The 20,875-nt window shown below is 40.7% G+C and overlaps 1 protein-coding gene across 7 annotated transcripts in view; it reads left to right on the plus strand.

The window, feature by feature from the left end:
* USP48 (ubiquitin specific peptidase 48) overlaps positions 1 to 20,875 on the plus strand; it is a 3,461,715-nt gene that overhangs the window by 1,810,269 nt on the left and 1,630,571 nt on the right. For all 7 annotated transcript variants that reach the window (XM_044063244.1, XM_044063240.1, XM_044063245.1 and 4 more), the window contains one exon: positions 3,664 to 3,778. In XM_044063244.1, coding sequence (XP_043919179.1) covers positions 3,664 to 3,778 — 115 coding nt within the window. The remainder of the gene's footprint in view (positions 1 to 3,663; positions 3,779 to 20,875) is intronic.

The raw sequence follows: 20,875 nt of genomic DNA on the forward strand, positions 1-20,875 counted from the left end.
ACACATTCCTACCCTCTATGCAGGCTGACTATGAATCTATGGGAACTATGCCTGAAACTCAATATCCAACTACAGTCCCATTCGTGCCAGGGAAAGAAAATGCACTGGCAGACAGCTTAAGCAGAACTACCATGGATGCACACGAATGGATGCTGCACCCAGACATCTTTCTACTCATAACAAAAGCATGGGGAAAGCCGGAGATAGATCTGTTCGCCTCGCCCCACAACCATCAACTGAAGACATTCTGCTCAAGGACATACCACCCACAAGCTTGGAGGGTGGACTCTCTCAGCTGGAAAGCTCTAAAAGTATATGCCTTCCCACCTCTCCCATTAATGTCCAAGGTTTTACTGAAGATCGGGGCAGAACAGCCAAGAGTGATTCTGATAGCTCCAGACTGGCCAAGGCAGCACTGGTACTCACTATTGAGGAGCATGTCACAGACAAAACCATGGCCTCTCCCCCTATGGCCTCTTCTTCTGACGCAGAACAATTTCAAGATCATGCATCCCAACTTGAAAACATTGCAGCTAACTGCCTGGAAAATTCCATAAATTCCCCTCAAAATAACTTATCACAGAGAGTAAAGGACATTATTATGGAAGCTCGCCGGCCTTCCACAAGGAAGACATACTCAGCAAAATGGAAAAGATTTCTCATTTGGAACACAGCAAAAGGCTTAGATGTGGCAGTGGCGAGCATGACACATATTCTGGAATACTTAGCAGAATTGTTCCACAATGGCCTGTCCTATTCTTCCATTAAGATTCATGCCTCAGCAATTTCAGCAGAATACAATGTTGATCCACCTATCTTCTCGCACCCTCTCCTCAGGCAATTTCTGAGAGGGATCAAAAACATCAATCCTCCAAGAAAACCCCCTTTACCTACTTGGGATCTCAACTTTGTGCTGGAGAAACTAACACTTCCTCCCTTTGAACCAGCAGCATCGGCGGATCTACAGTTTCTGTCTTGGAAAACTGCATTCCTTCTGGCCATAACTTCAGCAAGAAGAGTATCTGAGTTACAAGCTTTAATGGCAGTACAGCCATTTCTTATCTTCCATCAGGACAGAGTTTCACTAAGAACCAATCCTACTTTTATGCCAAAGGTGGTATCTAGGGTATCCCTGAACCAAGCTATTCACTTGCCTACATTCTTCCCAAATCCACAAAACAGAGGGGAAAAACTTCTACACACTCTGGATATACACAGACAGCTACGCTACTACTCGGACAGAACTAAAAGTTACAGAAAGACTGACCAACTCCTTGTAGCATATGCTGCTGGGGTACAAGGAAAAGCAATTTCCAAACAGACAATTTCAAAGTGGATAGGAAATTGCATTCGATTTTGTTACTCCTTTCATGGAAAGGCAGTTCCTGCAAACATCAGGCCTCATTCCACAAGGGCCACAGCCACCACTACAGCCTTCCTAAGAGGGGTGGCTACCAAGGACATTTTAGAAGCTGCTACATGGTGCTCCGTGCATACATTTGCCAAACATTACAATTTACCTTTATACTCCAGATCCAGAGCGGGTTTTGCTACAGCAGTCCTGCAGGGTATCTTAACTACACCATCCTTTTCTTAGTACCTCCTCCCAGATTGGCTATGGTATTCTACCCATATGTTATGACTGCAGATGCATCCTTGAAGGACATAGTACAGTTTTGTACCTACCATAAATGTAGATGTCCGATAGGTATGCATCTGCAGTCAGGTTTACCCTCCCTCCTTCCCCTCTGTGGTATTCCTAGGGTACTTACCCCTCCATTAGCTAGCTGGGGGATCTATTATGGTGTATTTGTTTGTATATATATGTATATATTTTTTGGAAAATGTTTGGAATTTTATTGCATTCCTCCAAATTTGGCCTTCCTAGAGGGCACCTGGCATCTGGGGCAAGAAACACTGAGGAAAATGGCGTCGGCTGATGCTTTTATACCCCAGACGCTCTGACGTCGGGGAAAGTGCGACATCAGCCGAGGCCAGACCCAGACTTTGGAATCCGGCCGACCGAAGGGCTGCCTGAGGCAGGACAACCCATATGTTATGACTGCAGATACATACCTATCGGACATCTACATTTATGGTAGGTACAAAACTGTACTTTCATCAACAATGGCCCATATGTGACAGTTTCAAATTTTTACAGAACCATAAAAAGTCCTGGTCACTGTAATTGTAACACTAAGAGGATTATTTACATTGCTACCTGCCTAAGTTGTCCCAGTTTTTACGTTGGGAAGACCATCAGAAAATTGAGGTTAAGAATCCTTGAACATGTCAGGGACATTAAGAACAAAAGGACGACCAATTCCCTGTATTTGCACAGTTTGACTTGTGTCATCTTCAAGAAGTTTTTATTTTTCATTATTGACAGGATTCCTGACAATGATAGAGGTGGTGATTTTATGATTTTATTAGAGATGAGGGAGACAATGTGGCAATTGAGACTAAACACATCTAGACCCCCAGGGATCAATGAGAATATTTCTATGGCAAGTATTTTAAAATACAGATCTCTTTTTATAGGAATTAGACACACAAGCATACATTTTTATGTATGGATGTTTATTTTGGAGAGCTTATTTAATTTTAATTTATTTGAATTTTTTTCTTTTTATTCAATTCACTTAACATAATATATTTAAGCGTATATTTATATATTTTTTATTCAAACTGACATTTTTATCGCAACAGTATTTTTTTATTGTGTTTTCTATTTATTAAGATTTTTTCAACTTCATGTGTTTTGTGCGCATCAATATGAAGGTTTACAAACAAAGGTTTCTTAAAGTTTTGAATGTTGTACGAGTGTTTTAACAATACGCTGCTTTTTTAAAAAAAGTTTTCGACATTTTTTAACATCATCCGGTCAGAACTTTGTATTGATAGGTTGGTTACTAAGGGCGGGATTTTTTTAACTCATTTATAACAGTTGGTTTGCTAACAATTGTTCACCACTGTGATGATGCCTGCTTTGTTTTTAGGTGAAAGCGCCAAGTGGTTCACGCTATTTATTTTTGTTTTGTTACTTGATTAAAAAGTTTTTAGTCTGTTCGGATTTGTGCTGGAGTCTCTGATTGGCCATTACTTGGAGCTGCATTGGAATACTCTGTCACACACTTAGTCTTAATATATGTCTTTTCCCATTTTCATACATTCAGTTTTGTTATTCGCAGGATTTCAAACTGTAAAGTTTCACATATCCCATTCCCAACTCTCCTTCGGCTGGTTATCTGAAAATTATGGACATTCGCCCCCCCCCCCAAACAAAAAAAAATCTAGTTTCACACAGACTTAATTTTTTAAAACTGTTAATCCTAAAACTGAGGTGATATGACAATAAGTAGTAGTACCATGAAGTAGAGATTTTTGCAGTAATTTGAATATTTGCTGCCTGCCATGCTGCTTGCATTCTGTTGTGAACAATTCAAAATGCTGATCTTCAGTGATGGATGACTTTCTAAGCTCTGATGAACCATGTAATTACCAGTGCAGATTTCGAAGAAGGACGCATGCAACTTTTGTTTCATCTCTTGAAGCAGAGTAAATAGCTGTGATCCAGTTTTGTACATAATATATGGAAAAATTACTTTTAGTATAAAAATTAGATTTATTTTCATGTTAATGCGCTTCTTTCTTTCTTTTTAGCATCAGCTCTTTGCTGGGACTGTGTAGTAGAGAGATGTCGTGTCCTGAGATTGAAATCCCAGTTAAATGAAGATTTTAAAATTGTTTCAAACTTGCTGAAAACATCAGTAACAAGGTATTCCTGAAAGAATGAGTTGATCTTTGAATTTTTAAGTATTGTGCAAAGACTTTTGTGGCAGCTGCAGATATGTAACTTACCTGTTATCTGCACTGCTACCAGGAATTCTTTTTGAGTATAGTATGGTCTTGGAGCTGTGCGGTAGTTCCTGTACACCTTTATAGCAAAAAGTTCTCATCTGGATGATTTGCATGACTTTTATTTCAACATAGGAGCGAGTCACTAGCTCATTACATCAGTACCATGCTACATATTTTGATATGTTGTAGCTAATTGTATCTTAGAAGGTGGAATTCAAGAGTATTGAAGTATTGTCACCATCTTGGTTATTCTAGAGTGCAAGTTAACATGATGAGCAAGCTGCTACTTCTAGAACAGATTATAATGGAGAAGGAAAAAATGGAAAAGCTTGGCTGTAGAGAAATACAGAATAAAATAGAAGGAAAATCCAATCCATTGCTCCTGTCCACAAAAAAATTGTGTGGGAGATGTTTATGTTTTCAGTTGCACAGAATATAATGAGATCTATCATGAGGAGATCCATACTCAAAAACTGCAGCACTAATGTCATGCATTAGGCAGTCTGGGATGTGAAACTCTCCTAGGCTACTGATCACCCCCATTTTCAGATCTTTTTTTTGCCATGCTAACAGCCCAGTGCATAAGAGAAATAGCCCCAGTTTACAAAGTTCTATGGTAAAACATTCCTACTTTAGATCTCTTTTGCTAATTCAATGTCTTATTTACACTGTTGATTTGACTTAGTCTGATATTTTTTTCCCTTACAAGATTAATTTTATTTTGTGATACCTTTGGTACTCCTTCTTGGTTCTTTGTTGTTTTTTCTGCTTCTTCTTTATACGACACTATCAACACCTATGTTTTTTTTTTGTGCTGCTTTACCAGTTATAAAAACTAATCTTTACTGTAGTTGCTGTCTTGTGCTTCCTGTTTAATAATGGTCAATGTTAAGTTGTCTATCTCGCCTTCATTCTTGCTGGTTGGCTTCAGAGCTGATCCTCGGCACCGACTCGGCCATCTTCAATAGCTCGAGAGCTGTTTACTGGCTTGAGGCTACCCCTTATCTCATAATGCCTAGCGATAGCTACCCAGATCTTGTTTGCCGCTTCAGCTGCGAGGTGTCGTTTTTCTGGCTCAGGCACGTATAAAGTTTTTTGTATAACTTTTTTCACTAGAATTCAACCCTTCTAGTATTTTATTATTAACGATAGTCTTGTTTTGTGATAGGTACTTATTTAGCTTGTAGTATCCCTCCTTTTTCTTGTAGAACTCGTTTAATTTAAAGAGTTCTCCCCCACCCCTCCCCCCTACCTCTTCTTGTCAGGTTAGCCGTTTATGTTGGAGGCTTTCCTTCTGCCTTTCTCTTATAGGCTAGCCATTTAAGTTAGAGGTTTTCCTATTATCTTAAAAAAAAAAAAAAAAACTTTAGCTATAGTCTTTATAGTAGTGTGTTTTTTGTAGACTGTATATTGCTTCTGGTTGTTATTGGTATAATTGTTTTTCCTTCTACTTTCAAGGATGTCAAAGGAATCCAAGGTTTCTGGGTTCAAGAAGTGTGACTCATGCTGTCAGAAAATGTCTCTGACAGATGGGCACACTTCTTGCGTCTATTGTTTAGGTGCTGTGCACCTGCAGGACTCTTGTTCTATTTGCCATGCCTTTAGTCCAAGAGTCCTGCAGGAGCGTAAGAATAAGCTTATTCTTAGGGGTCTTTTAAAACCCCAGGATTCACCGGCCAAGAGCTCACAGCCTGTGAAAATCCCCTAAATCCACTAAGCCATTGGCTCCAAGTTCGGAGCCATCTTCGGTTCAGGATTTACCTTCCATGTCGGTTCCAGCTGGCACCGACAAGACAATCTCCCCGTCGGCTCCATAAGAGGCTTCGGAGCTGTCGCGGAGCCATAAGAGGCTGAGGTCTCCTTCACTAGAATCGGTGCATTCGGCTCCTCGGTCTCCTTTACTTCAGAGCGAGCATAGTCACCGATCCTCTCACTCCTCTCGATCCTCTAGGCTGTCAGATCACGATGTGGAGAGAGTGGTCAGTAGGTTGCTAAAGTCGCAGGCACTAGCCAAATTGTTGTCCAGCCCTCCTCAACAGGTATCAGCTCCGTCCACTTCTCTTGATGTTCCTCCTGTGACTCAATGAGTTCGTGGCCGGAGTTCATTGGAGATCGAGTAGTGGAACCGTCGGCTCAGATAACTATATCTTCTTCGCTTCCGGCATCGGCTCCGATTCCCTCGGGTGGTGCCTTCCATCAAGGGATCTGGGCGTCTGGGATCCCTCGTCGGCTCTGAGGGGGCGAGTGGCATCGGACCCTTGTCTGACCCCATTCTCCCTCATGGAGCTTCGGCGCAGGTTAGCTCTGCTCCTACATCGGCCTCTGAGCCATCTCCCTCGGTGCGAAGAAGAATTCCTATTTCTTCAGAACCGGAGCTTTCTCTGCACTGTGGCAGGGACACCTTCGATGTCATGCAGAGTGTGCTCTCCCCTGAGTCAGCTCCACTATCAGCCCCACCGGCTCCATCCCCTGTAGTGCCTGTGCCAACCTCTGCTCCTCCTCCAGACCCTAAACATAGGGAACCGATGCTCCAGGACACCCCATTGGGTGTTTCCTCCTCTTCTGAGGCCTCACCTGATCACTCAGAAGAGCCCCCTCAGAAGAAAAAGTGTAAGAGGAAGCACATTGACTCCCCCGAGTCTGTCACTTTTGATACAGACTTAGATGATTCGGAAGGGTCCCCGAGATCCCCCTCTGAAGATGTTTCCTTTCAGACATCCTAGAAATGCTTAAGCAGAGGGGGAACTGAAATCCCCTAGCCCCTTCTGAGGAAGTCTATTTCTGGATGCCTTCAGTTCCTGACCTTCCACCTCCTGGGTGTCTCTGCCTTTCGATCCACTTATGACAGTGGTGGCTCGAAAGGCTTGGTCAACTCCGGATACAGTGGAACCAACTCCGAGGAGACCTAGTAAATTTATTACAGCACCACAGGATAAGCAGTTCCCTTCGAAAGGTGTCCCTGTTGATGCTATGGTAGTAGCAGCAGCCACCAAAAAAGAGTTAGCGGAGACCTGTTCATCTGTCCATCCCCCTAACAAGGAGTCTATGAAGATGGACAGATATGGGAAGCAAATGTTCACTTCAGCGACCTTCTCTATGAGGTCACTGAACTTACCTGTGTCATTTTACCCGACTTCAAAGGAATCTCCTTAAAGAGCTCGGAGATGCCCTCCAAGATCCAACAGCTGAGGGAGCACAAGCCAAGGTAGCTTCCCTGCTAGCGACGCTGAATTCTGTTAACTCCTCCATGAGGCTCATTTCCTATGCAGCCGATGGGGCGAGTAGAGCCGCTGGTACCGGGATGGCCCTTAGGAGGCATGCCTGGATGCGGCTGTGTAACTTTGCGGAACCCTTTCGAGTGTCCTTCACCAACACTCCCTTTGATGGTTCCTTTCTTTTTGGACCACAGGTGAAAGACACTTTGACTAGGTGTGAGCAAGAAGGCAAGACTCTCTCTGCCGTGGGAGTCCATTTTTCCACTCCCTCTAGACCCTACCCCAAGGGTCAGAAGAGTGGGAAGATGTGGTTCCATAAATGTCAGGAAGCCTTGCCTGACACACGTAGTGATTTTTCCTCCAGAGGCAGAGGGGGAAACAATAATAATAGATGCCGCCCTCGTGGCAGTGGGGGTCCGCAGAACCAGGGCAACAGAGAATCCTTCTCTGATAAGCCCTTCCAGCATCCCTGAAGGGTTGCCCGGCTGCTCAATTCTGGAGGCAGTTGGGGGAAGACTTTCGCTGTACCCAAAAGCCTGGCGAAGTTTAACACAGGACAGATGGATACGGTCCATTATATCCGGAGGTTACAAAATTCCCTTCCATCAGCCCCCTTTACAGTCAAGGAAGACCCTCCCAGATGTTCCACCCAATCTGAAGGAGCAAGCAGTAATAGAAGTTTCAAAACTGTTAGAAAAAAGAGCCATCCAGGAAGTCCCGGCAGGCCAGCACGGATCCAGAACTTACTCAAGGGTCTTTTTAGTACCAAAAAAGACACGGAACTGGAGACCGATTCTGGATCTCAGCAGACTAAACAGGTCTGTGCAAAGAACAAAGTTTTGGATGGTCACACTACAGTTCATTCTACCCTTCCTGGGTCAGGACAATTGGATGTGCTGTATAGATCTTCAGGACGCGTAATACCATATAAAGATGGACAAGCGCTCCAGGAGATATCTTTGCTTCCGGCTAGGGGCCAGTGATTATCAGTTCAGAGCTCTGCCCTTTGGTCTCACCACAGCCCCAAGGGTGTTCACCAAATGTATGGCAGTGGTCATGGCTCACCTGAGGCGTCAAGGATTCCGACTGTTTCAGTATCTTGACGACTGGCTCCTTACTGCTACGACCAGGCATCAACTCATACAAGCTCGGGACTACACAATCAAAATCTGCTCGCAACTCGGCATCACAATAAATTTCGAAAAATCTGCCTTGTTGCCTTGTCAATCTATCACTTACATAGAAGCAGACTTAGACACAAGGGATATGTTTGCAAGGCTACCACCAGAAAGCGTGTCTGCAGTTGGTCAGCAGGTACAGGTTCTGGTGCAGAGCAAAAGGATCCAAGTCAGGTACGTCCCTCAAACTCTGGGTTCCATGGCAGCAGCCATTCTCCTAATCCCACTAGCGTGCTTTCATATACAGATTCTTCAATGGCTTCTGTTTACGCAGTGGTCTTTCCAAGAACTACCCATGACTTACAAGATCACTTCACGGATGCATGCAAAAGGCATCTTTCTTGGTGAATGGTCTCCCCACTAGTTACTCAGGGCAGACCTTTCATACAACCCCCTCCGGTAGCCACAGTGACGACAGACGCCTCCCTGATGTGGTGGTGGGGGGCATTATCTGAGCAGGACAGTCCCAAGGCACGTGGCAATCTCACGAGTACCATCTGCAAATAAATGTTCTGGAAATGAGAGCCATGCTCCTGGCGTTGCAAGCTCTTCAAGACTCTCTTCCTCTTGGGACTATTGCTATTCAAACGGACAGCATGTCAGTGGTGTGGTACATCAACAAGCAGGGCAGAACCAGGTCCTACCCCCTGTGTCGAGAAGCACTCAGACTTTGGCAATGGGCGATTTCCTCCCGTTTTCTGATTGCAACTCACATCCCCGGGAGATCCAGCGTCATAGCAGACAGGCTTAGCAGAGCTATTCTCATGCCTCACGAGTGGTCTCTGAATCAGGAAGTTGCAAATCTTGTTTTCAGCAAATGGGGACAGCCTTGCTGTGATCTCTTTGCCACTCCCTTCAACAGCAAATGCAGCAACTACTTCTCCCTTCTTTCGCTTCCGGATCACACACCCAGAGACGCTGTAGTCCACGATTGGCCCCAGGGACTTCTTTATGCCTTTCCCTCTGATACCCAAACTTATACAGAAAGTAATATCGTCGGGTTGCAAAATGATCCTCATTGCTCCCTACTGGCCTCGACAGATATGGTTCCCGTTCCTGCATCGTTACCTTCTCGAACAACCCTGGACTCTGGACCCAATTCCTGACCACCTGGTTCATCAGTCAGGCGGGTTGCATCAGTCCCTCAAAACTCTCCAGCTCACAGCTTGGTTGCTCCACTTCCAACCTTAGCCAGGCTTCCCAGCATTTCCCCAGTAGTCCGTGACATTATCGTCTCCTCTCACAAGTCTACAACGAGGAAAACTTATGCTAGCAAGTAGAAACATTTTTCTTGTTGGGCAAAGACTAGGAATGTCGATCCCTTTTCAGCCCCAGTCCACAAAATCTTGGAATTCCTAGCTCAACTGTTTCATTCCGGGTCCGCTTCTTCTACGATCAGGGTACAAATGGCGGCTATTTCTAACTTTCATGTTGGTTTTTTGAACTCTAACATTGTCTCATAAGCTATGTAAAGCTTTTTTTTAGAGGGACAACTCTTCTTAGGCCTCCAGTGAGAGATCCCCCTCCTCACTGGGACCTTAATTTAGTCCTATCCTCCTTAATTCTGCCCCCCTTTGAACCAGCAGCATCCTGCTCTATCAAGTTCCTATCTTGGAAGACACTCTTTCTGGTAGCCATTACTTCAGCTACACGTGTCTCCGAACTTCAGGCACTATGTGTTCATCCTCCATACTTGGTTTTTCATAAGGACAGGGTTGCTCTGAGGACTAATCCCTCTTTTCTCCCTAAAGTCTTAAACCAATCAATCGATCTTTCCGTGTTTTTCCCTAATCATGCCAACTAGGCAGAATACAGACTACACCAATTAGATGTTCATAGGCAATTGCGTTTTTATCTGCACAGAACTAAAGAAGTAAGGAAGTTGGACCAACTATTCCTCTCTTACGCTTTGGGCAAACAAGGTCTCCCAGTTTCCAAGGTAACCTTGTCCAGATGGTTGTCGCACACTATTTCCTTCATTTGTCTGTTAAGGAACAAACAATTACCTATTAAACCGAAAGGTCAAAACCCTCATACCTTTATTTCTCATTACAAGTTAGATATGGTCTCCAGGAGCAGAGCCGACTTTGGTTTCACTGTTCAGAAGAGTCTATTCCACTGAGCCACCCAGGTTTTTAGGTGCTAGGGATGCTGTCCCAACCAGCAAGAACGAAAGCGAGATAGACAACTTAACATAAAGAAGTTATATACCTACCATAACGTTCCATGTTAGTTGTCTTCATCTCGCCTTCCTTCTTGCGTCCCACCCTCCACCCCCTGTTCTAGTGGATTGAGAGGAATTTTTTTCTTTTTCACTGGCTGTGTTCTCGTTTCCTTTATTGACTTAAGAGAATGTAGCAGGTATGGTCAACTGATTCTTGACTGTTTTATTATGTTATGTCTGGAGTTAGGTATTTCAAACGAGATCTGGGTAGCTATCGTAGGCATTATGGGATAAGGGGTAGCCTCGAGCCAGTAAACAGCTCTCGAGCTATTGAAGATGGCCGAATCGGAGCCGAGGATCAGCTCCGAACCCAACCAGCAAGAAGGAAGGCGAGATGAAGACAACTAACATGGAACGTTATGGTAGGTACATAACTTCTTTTTGCTGTTCTTTTGTGAGCCCACCTCCATTTATAGATTTAGACAGGTATGTGGAAGGTTTCATCAATGTCAACCAAAAGTATCTGTAGCCTCCCTCTGGTTTTAAGATTAAGAAAGGTAATTTTTTTCACATTGACCTTTTTTTCACCAGAGTTTTCATGTTTTTGTCACTACACATGTGCATTTGGCACTGGTAGTGAGTTGACCAGAATCCCTGTGCAATGACACTGTTTCCATCTGAAGACTTGCTGGTATTGACAACTCACTTAACACTGGACTAGATTGGAAGAGATTTTTCAATGTTGATGCCTTCAGTGCTGCTGCTGCCGTCATCTGACATATCAGGCCTGGTCTTTGGGATCGATCTATGCAGTACAAACTCAGCATCACATTTGTTGACAGTGATGTTCATCTCAACAGGGGCTAGCTTTTCAGTTGTTGATTTCACTGCTGTCAGTACCAGGTATTGCATAGTTACTGACATTAAAGTCTTTGATTTTGTCTGATTTGCATTTGCTTTCTTCACCATCTGTTTCTGTTCACGTGATATTCACCTATACACGTGTTTGTATGCCTGAGCTTGTCACCGTCTTGCTTGTCCTCTACCAATAATGTCTCTCCAATAGCATCATGGCTAAACTGTGCTGCTTCATTCTCCTCTGAGTGATCATCAGTGAGGACAGGCTGAATGCATACATGTAAGCTTAAGCACATGGACTTAACCACATGGACTTAACCAGTGACACCTATACATGATGATATAGATGGCACACGTACCCCTTCATCTCCCACAGATGTCCCCAATTTCTTGAAGGTCTTAAAGTTGATGAGGCAATGAGAGATGGCCCACTGACCACGTGTTCTGCTTGCATCAGACTTTACAGGAGGCCTTCACGACCCCCACTGGAAAACTTTGTCATTACTGTGGCATGGGGCAGCCCATGTACAGTGGCACACATAACAAAGACAGCAGACAGAGTCCTCTGCCCACCCTAATGATTGGAACTCTTGCCCTGAGATCCATAATCCAGACTGAATTGTGCTGATAGCAGTCCTTTAAAAGGCTTCAACCCTGCAGTCCACCCCATCTAAGGAATCTAGGATGATAGGCTTGGAAAGTCACTTTGTTTACTCAGCATTCTAAGAGATATAAATTACATGTGTTGTATGATTTGGCTCTAGCTGAAGAGATACATTAGTCCTTGTAACAGGCACTAGAATCAGTTTGTGTTCACATTCCTGGCTACAGCACAGTGATTTTGTCAAAGATACCAAGGTGCTTTTGAGTTCACCCTTTAAGGACCACACCTTTTGGACATAATATTAAAACCAACCTGGAAAATATGGAAAAGGTGAGTAAAACCCAAATGACTGATATAGTCAAGTTTCAGAACTCCTCAACAAGCATTTGCATTTGCAAGGACACGGTGGAGTCCGGGTCACTATTGGTTTATGAGTGACCAACAGCAGCATAACGCCTGGAACCAGAATTTTTGTGGCCACTATCAGAATAATTGCCAACCCAGAGGTAGGAGTCATTGACAGAACAGGGAAGCCACACTTTTCCATTTGGAGGGCATCATTAACAAAATCCCTGAGGACTTCCCCAGCCATGTCCCACTTTGGATGTAGTTAGAGGTTGTCTGTCTCTACCTTCCTGCTTAGCTAAAACAGTAATCACCAGATTGTATGCAGCCCCATTCCACACTCCTCCACATCTCCACTCTATATCCCTGCCTGACGTTCCAGCTCATTAAAATTAACCAAAAATGAAACCGAGAAAGAGGTATTGTACACGCTGTATAAAAAGAGATATTTTAAAGTTCCCAGGCATCAGACCAGCAAAGATAAGGGTAGTACTCCATTTTCCAAAAAAAAAAAATGACATCTTAGTCTTAAGTAGTCTAAACACCTTAATTCCAAAACGTGATTGTCATGATGCAGTCCATTCTTTCATGTCCAAAGGAATGAGCCCCTTGGACCTCCAAAATCCTTCATCCATATCAAGATATCTAAGGAGACCAGGAGGTATTTACGCATCTGGGGGTAGCAAGTTGTCTCTAGTAGATTCAGTTTCTGCATAACCCCAAGGTGCTTATCTGAATTTATATCTGTAGTTGCAGTAAACCAGAGGCTGCAGGGAGTAAAGGTTTTCTCTGTTTAGGTGACTTGCTTCTAGCTGCTTCCTCACTGAACAAGGTGGTCTTTACCTGATTAGTGTCTTTCAGTCCTTGATGATCACAATGAGCACGTTAAAGTATTAGCTGGAACCATCTTATCTGTTCATATTCATAGGCTTACAGTCTTGGATGTATTTTCATGCAGAGCTTGTTTACCTCTGGACAGCATCCAACACATTTAGTAACCAATCTTTCATATTGTTCAGTTGCAGTTTGTCATAGCCTTTCTTTGTCTAAGGAGCCTAAGCTTATGGCAAGTATTCACAGGCCTTGGATCAAATGTCATTGCAAACAAGAATATGTAAGCCATAAAGACTTAATTAAAATAGTAGCTGCATACATCCAAACTGATGCTAGGCTGTCCATTTGAGATCCCTTCACCTGGAGTGGTTGTCACGACAGATGCCTCTGCCCTAGGATGAGGAGGCAGTGTCAGCAGCAAACTTTTCAAGGTGTATGGTTGCATTCAAAAACTGAAGTACTCATCGGTGTTCTGGAGACTGAGGATAGACCTCTCAGTCAAGGTTTTCAGTGTGTCTGTGGTAGTTTCCATGACAATAACCAAATTAGAGATGAAAGAGTGAACTTTCAAAACAAATAACCACACAAGGTTCACTCTGGAGACCAGATAAGGGTATGAGACCCTCAAACTTCAGTAATACTCCAAACAATAATCCAAAATGGATAGTTGAGCCCAGAAGTGTGAAAAAAAGTAGTTTAATAACGCTTGTAACAAACAAAAGTGCGTTTTCGAATATCTTCCTCAGATACAGACACAAAATCAAATGCATTCTTCACTGAAAACACCCTTCCTTTATACATTTGATAAATTGGCTCATTAACTTCAATTGCTTGTTAATTACAACACAATTAATTACAACTGAGCTTTTGTGAGAATGAACTAAAGAATAGATGTTCCTGTAGGTTCTATATTGAATCTGTATAATGTTTAAACATGTTTATATATAGTGTAAAAACATGTTTCGTGTACTATAAAAAGTTTTAATAAAAATGAGTTTAATAATAAATATTTTAAAATTGATGTATATGAAAACATATTGAATTTAAAAAATTCTTGTGTTTGTTATGTTTATTATATTATATATAATACTACCAACTAGTGGACAAAATAATGAATTACAACATTACAACTTGGCAGCTCTTAATTTAAGAACTGGGGTAATTGAAAGCATTTCATTTAAACCAGGCTCCTTAGTAGCCTCCAGAATTATTTGCCAAAATAACTCTTTGTATTCGAGTTTTGTTTCCCACATGCCACCCCTGACTTCTTTTGGTACAGTTTCTAATATCTTCTAATACCGAGTGCCGAAATAAAGCATTATTCATTTTGTTTTTCTTAATATCATAATAATGTTCGTATATTCTTGATTTAAGCTTTCTTTCTGTTTTTCCCACATAAAAAGAAGAACAGGAGTGGCATGTGGCAAGGTACACTACCCCTGTTGTATTACAATTAGCAAATCAGGATGATATAGTTCTATTTCTACTAGGAATGAAAATATTAATACCTGTATAAATGTATTGGCATTGGGAACATGATCCACATTTATATGTTCCTATCCTGTGTGATTCACTATCACAACCCTTACTACCCCCAAATTCAAAAATGTTTTTTAAATTCATATCTCTTCTGTATATAAATTTCAATGGCTGGTTTTTTATATATTCTAATTCTGTAAAGTCTCTAAATTTGTCCCATTCCTTAGTAATAATGTTTTTAAGTATAGCTGAATCACCTGTGTAATCCATAATAAATGCTTTTGAAAAACTGCTAGTGTCGCCAGAATGGTTTGAATGTATATTAATATCAAGAACATCTTGTCCCAAAATAGGGGCAAATCTCCCTTTTCTACCTTCCATTACCACTTTGTAAATTTTGTCTATTAAATAAATGGGGTATCCCCTATCTTTAAACATATTCATAACAAAATGACTGTCTAAATGAAAATCACTTTCATCTGAGGTCATCCTGCTAGTCCTAATAAGTTGTCCCTTGAGAATGTTTCTTTTTTGACTAAAAGGATGCCCACTTGAGAAATGTAGGTACGAGTTTGAAAAAGTGGGTTTCCTATAAACCTTAGAGACAAAATGATCATTGTTTTTACTTAATAATACATCTAAATAAATACATTCATCAAAATTGATAGCATATGTAAAATCTAAAAAATTGGTAGTACTTTTGATGTATTCTAAAAATTCTAAAAATCTATCTATAGTGTCCGTCCAAAAAATAACAATGTCATCCAAAAAACGCTTGTAAAATACCCAACAATTAACAAATTCACTATTGTTAATAAATAAAATTTCCCACCATGAAAGAATAATATTTGCATATGTGGGGGAACACTTTGCCCCCATGGCCACACCTTTAACTTGTCTAAAAAATTCTCCTTGAAAATACATATAATTGTTGTTAAGAACTGTTTCCATCAACAATAGACAAGTTTTAAAAACATCAGGTGATATACTTTTATGATGTGCCATACTTTCTTCTAACCATAATAATCCGATGTCATGGGGGATTGATCCAAACAAATCAACAATGTCCAGTGTAATAAAAATTATTTGGTTAGAAAAAAATTGGTTTTTAACTTGCCTCAAAAAGTCCCAAGAATCTTTTAAAGTATTTGCACCACAATTTGATAATTCTTTTAGTTTAATATCAACATATTTCGCTAAAGGGGTGGTGATAGATCCTTCCGAAGCAACAATTAACCTTAAAGGTGGATCATCCTGGTCTTTGTGAACCTTCGGGATACCAAATACTGAGGGAACTCTGGGATTCTGGGTGGTAAGAAAATTGTAGGTGTCTAAATCAATAGAGCCCTCAAGTAATAAATCATTGATTAACAAATTAATCTTAGCTTTTAAAATATTAACTTCGTTGATAGAGGCTTTTGTATAACAGATGGTATTTTGCAGGCTTTCCTTCATCTTGGATTCATATGAAATAGCATCCATTAAAACTACCCCACCCCCTTTGTTTGGTTGCATAATTAGAAGGTTCTTATTTCTTTTCAATGTCAAGTAAACTAAGTTCTTCTTTGGTTAAGTTAGAAAAAACATGATGAGAACACACAGTTTTCCTGATTTCGTTTTCCATAACTTTTTCAAAATTTTTTAACTGGGGGTGAAGTGGGGGGTTAAAGACACTCTTCTTTTTTAATTCAGTTTGTATGTAATTAGTGTTAATCTTATCTTCAAACATTAACCCCAAGTTTTGTTTCCTTAAAAATAATTTCAAGTCCACTATGGCCCTTGGTAAACTAACTTTTCTAACTGGAATGAACTTGAAACCCTTTACAAACAGTTCAAAAAATTCAATAGTAACATCCAAGGTAGTATAATTGAAAATTTTGTATTGATTGTACTCAAAAATATAACCATTTTGTTTAATGAAATTGTCTCTTAATTCCTGTAATTCCCCCTGCGTGGATGAACAGGATAGTGATAATGTACTGCTGTCCTGTTGCCTGTTGGTGTGGCCATGGGGGCAAAGTGTTCCCCCACATATGCAAATATTATTCTTTCATGGTGGGAAATTTTATTTATTAATAATAGTGAATTTGTTAATTGTTGGGTATTTTACAAGCGTTTTTTGGATGACATTGTTATTTTTTGGACTGACACTATAGATAGATTTTTAGAATTTTTAGAATACATCAAAAGTACTACCAATTTTTTAGATTTTACATATACTATCAATTTTGATGAATGTATTTATTTAGATGTATTATTAAGTAAAAACAATGATCAGTTCATCTCTAAGGTTTATAGGAAACCCACTTTTTCAAACTCGTACCTACATTTCTCAAGTGGGCATCCCTTTAGTCAGAAAAGAAACATTCTCAAGGGACAACTTATTAGGACTAGCAGGATGACCTCTGATGAAAGTGATTTTTATTTAGACAGTCATTTTGTTATGAACATGTTCAAAGATAGGGGATACCCCATTTATTTAATAGACGAAATTTACAAAATGGTAATAGAAGGTAGAAAAGGGAGATTTGCCCCTATTTTGGGACAAGATGTTTTTGATACTAATACACATTCAAACCATTCTAGCGATACTAGTAGTTTTTCAAAAGCGTTTATAATGGATTACACAGGTGATTCAGCACTACTCAAAAACATTATTACTAAGGAATGGGACAAATTTAGAGACTTCACAGAATTAGAATATATAAGAAACCAGCCATTAAAATTTATATACAGAAGAGATATGAATTTAAAAACATTTTTGAATTTGGGGGTAGTAAGGGGTGTCATAGTGAATCACACAGGATAGGAACATATAAATGTGGATCATGTTCCCAATGCCAATACATTTATACAGGTATTAATATTTTCATTCCTAGTAGAAATAGAACTATATCATCCTCCAAATTTGCTAATTGTAATACAACAGGGGTAGTGTACCTTGCCACATGCCACTCCTGTTCTTCTTTTTATGTGGGAAAAACAGAAAGAAAGCTTAAATCAAGAATATATGAACATTATTATGATATTAAGAAAAACAAAATGAATAATGCTTTATTTCGGCACTCTCAGGTGTGTAAAGAATCTGTTTTCCTATTTTTTGTATTAGAAATTGTACCAAAAGAAGTCAGGGGTGGCATGTGGGAAACAAAACTCGAATACAGAGAGTTATTTTGGCAAATAATTATGGAGGCTACTAAGGAGCCTGGTTTAAATGAAATGCTTTCAATTACTCCAGTTCTTAAATTAAGAGCTGCCAAGTTGTAATGTTGTAATTCATTATTTTGTCCACTAGATGGTAGTATTATATATAATATAATAAACATAACAAACACAAGAATTTTTTAAATTCAATATGTTTTCATATACATCAATTTTAAAATATTTATTATTAAACTCATTTTTATTAAAACTTTTTATAGTACACGAAACATGTTTTTAGACTATATATATATATATATATAAACATGTTTAAACATTATACAGATTCAATATAGAACCTACAGGAACATCTATTCTTTAGTTCATTCTCACAAAAGCTCAGTTGTAATTAATTGTGTTGTAATTAACAAGCAATTGAAGTTAATGAGCCAATTTATCAAATGTATAAAGAAAGGGTGTTTTCAGTGAAGAATGCATTTGATTTTGTGTCTGTATCTGAGGAAGATATTCGAAAACGCACTTTTGTTTGTTACAAGCGTTATTAAACTACTTTTTTTCACACTTCTGGGCTCAACTATCCATTTTGGATTATTGTTTGGAGTATTACTGAAGTTTGAGGGTTTCATACCCTTATCTGGTCTCCAGAGTGAACCTTGTGTGGTTATTAGTTTCCATGACAACTGCATAACACTGGGTAGGGTCTGGTATATCAAAAAAGCAAGGGATAACATACTCCTACTCCTAATCCGGAGAAGTAGTGAAGACTTGGGATTTGATTATACCAGCCAACCACTTTCTAGCAAACCACATTCCAGGGAAAGCCAACTCCTTTGACTAGTTTAGCCGAGGTGTACTGATTCAATGCAAGTGATCCCTCAGCCCTTCCACAGCAAAAAAAAAAATGTTCCATGGCTGGAGGAATCCTTGCTGTGACCTCTTTGCTTCTCCAGCCAGCACCAAATGGAACCGCTTATTTCCTTCATTGTGTGACTTTGGGAAACATCTTAAGGATGCTGTCATCCAGAATTTAGTTCCTGGCCTCTTGCTGTTTCTTTTGGTAGTAAGGTTCAAGCAAAAAGCAAGTAACACAAGTTTAGGTCATTCTTCTTGTCCAGTTTTGCCTCAACAAAGTCTAGTTCCCCTAGATTGTACCTCACCTGTTAGAGACGCTGCTGATTAAGGTCCTTCAGGACCCTGTTATCCCATCTCTCAGTCCAGCACAATCTGGAACTCCATTCTCTGTCTAACATCATTGTTTCTCTAGTTCCATTAGTAGCCAGAGATCTGCCCTCTTCCAAGATGGTTCATATTCTTGTATCCACTTAGAAGCCTAGTACTAGGAAAAATGCATAAGTGTAAAAATGGCTGCACTTTTTTCAGTTTCAGCCTTGCCTAAAAGACTGGATCCACGGGCTGCTGCTTTTCCCTCTGTTTTGGATTACTTAATGCATATCTTTTGCAGTGCATCAGTTAGTCAGACATAAGTGTATTTAGCTAGCATTTCTTATTTTTTCATCAGGATGAAAACTACTAGTCTTTGGCATTTGTATATAAAGCTTTTCTAAGTGGTACCTTTCTTCCCAGACCTCCTTTAGGAATCCACTTCCAGCGTGGGATTTATATTTCCTTCTGGAGACGGTTACATTTCCTTATTTTGAGCCAGGAATAAAAAATTGACTTCAACAATTGGCTTAATTTCTGGTGTCATTCCAAAGGGATGACATGGTTGACAGGCCTTGATGCTTTGCCAAAGATGGCCTCCACTTGTCACCACCAGGAATCCGGATTCTGGCCAAGGCCGTCACCTCCTCCATTGTGCATTTTTAGGCAATGTCCCACAGACAAATTTTCCAACATAAAAGATCTGTCAAAAAGGAAATTGAAGGTCATGCTGCTTAACACTAGGTCCCTTAACCTGAAAATGCACTCACATGAGGCTCTCCTTGCACTGGAAGATGCCAGTGTCTGTGCAGTCACGGAAACTTGGTTCAGGGCTGTGGAGAGTAGCCGTGCCTTACCAGGCTATACCTCATTCCACATATTCCGACTCCAAAATGAGGTCGGGAAGGCTATGGGTGCTGGAGTCTTTTGTCTTCATTAAGGGCAGGCGCACCTCCAGACTGGTTTGCCAGCATGATGCACTGGAACTACTTCAGGTGCAACTGACAGTTGGTAAGACACCCATCCAAGTTATAGCCACTGTAGACCCCCCTCCATGACTCAGGGCACCCACTCCTCTTACCTGGATCCACTTGACTCCATCAAGTTACCCCCTAACACCCTGATCCTTGGGGACTTCAACTGCTTCACCATAGACTGGGGTGAACTATTCCTGCACTAATGCAATCACTTAACGATTCATTGACTTCATCAATTCTAATGCACTAGACCAGCTCATGTCATCCCCCACAAGGAGAGATAACATTCTGGACTTAGTTTTCACCAACATGAGGAACCACTGCACCATTCCCATAGTATGCAATTTCCTGGTAAAATTTGATTATCAGACTGCCTCGTTCGAAGTATCTATCCTATCCACCCCCAGCCATAATCAAGCTAAAAAAACTCTCAAAAGTTGACTACAACCTCCTAAGGGAGGGTATCTGTAGCTTCACACCACCGCCACTCAGAGGTTGCAGCCAACTATGCTGAGCAGTACGCCAGTGTAGTATACAACCACCTGTACAACTGCATGGACACAGCCATACCCAACAGAACTAAAACCTGCTACTCAAGGAAACACAAACCTTGTTTGGTGGACATCCCCTATCAACAGGTTTTACAACAAAATTAAATTCTCAGAACTTTCCCACTCTTTTCTCTGTACCTTCTTACACTTTCTCTCTCCTGCTTTTTCATCCTAATACATTCTGTTTGCCTGCTTTACACCCTGAACTCTACACCCCTCTGCTTTGAATCCTGCACACTCAAGTGTATATACTATTTTCTTTTTCAACTCGCATACACTGCAAAGTTACTTTCCTCTTCTAAGCTGACTTTGTACTTCTGTTTCCTTTCATGCTCTCACTTATAAAATTTTTGTCCTTTGTATGTAATTATTGAAATGTCATCTCTGCCAGGTATCTTATCCTTCCTTCTGTCTGTCCATTTTCATAGGTTGATACTCTGCTATCGGCCCTATGGCCTATACAAGCCTAGCCATAACAATTCCCTG

Source organism: Protopterus annectens, chromosome 2.part1 (genome assembly GCF_019279795.1).
Source record: "Protopterus annectens isolate FY-2018-M chromosome 2.part1, PAN1.0, whole genome shotgun sequence".
Classification (NCBI taxonomy): Eukaryota; Metazoa; Chordata; order Ceratodontiformes; family Protopteridae; genus Protopterus; species Protopterus annectens.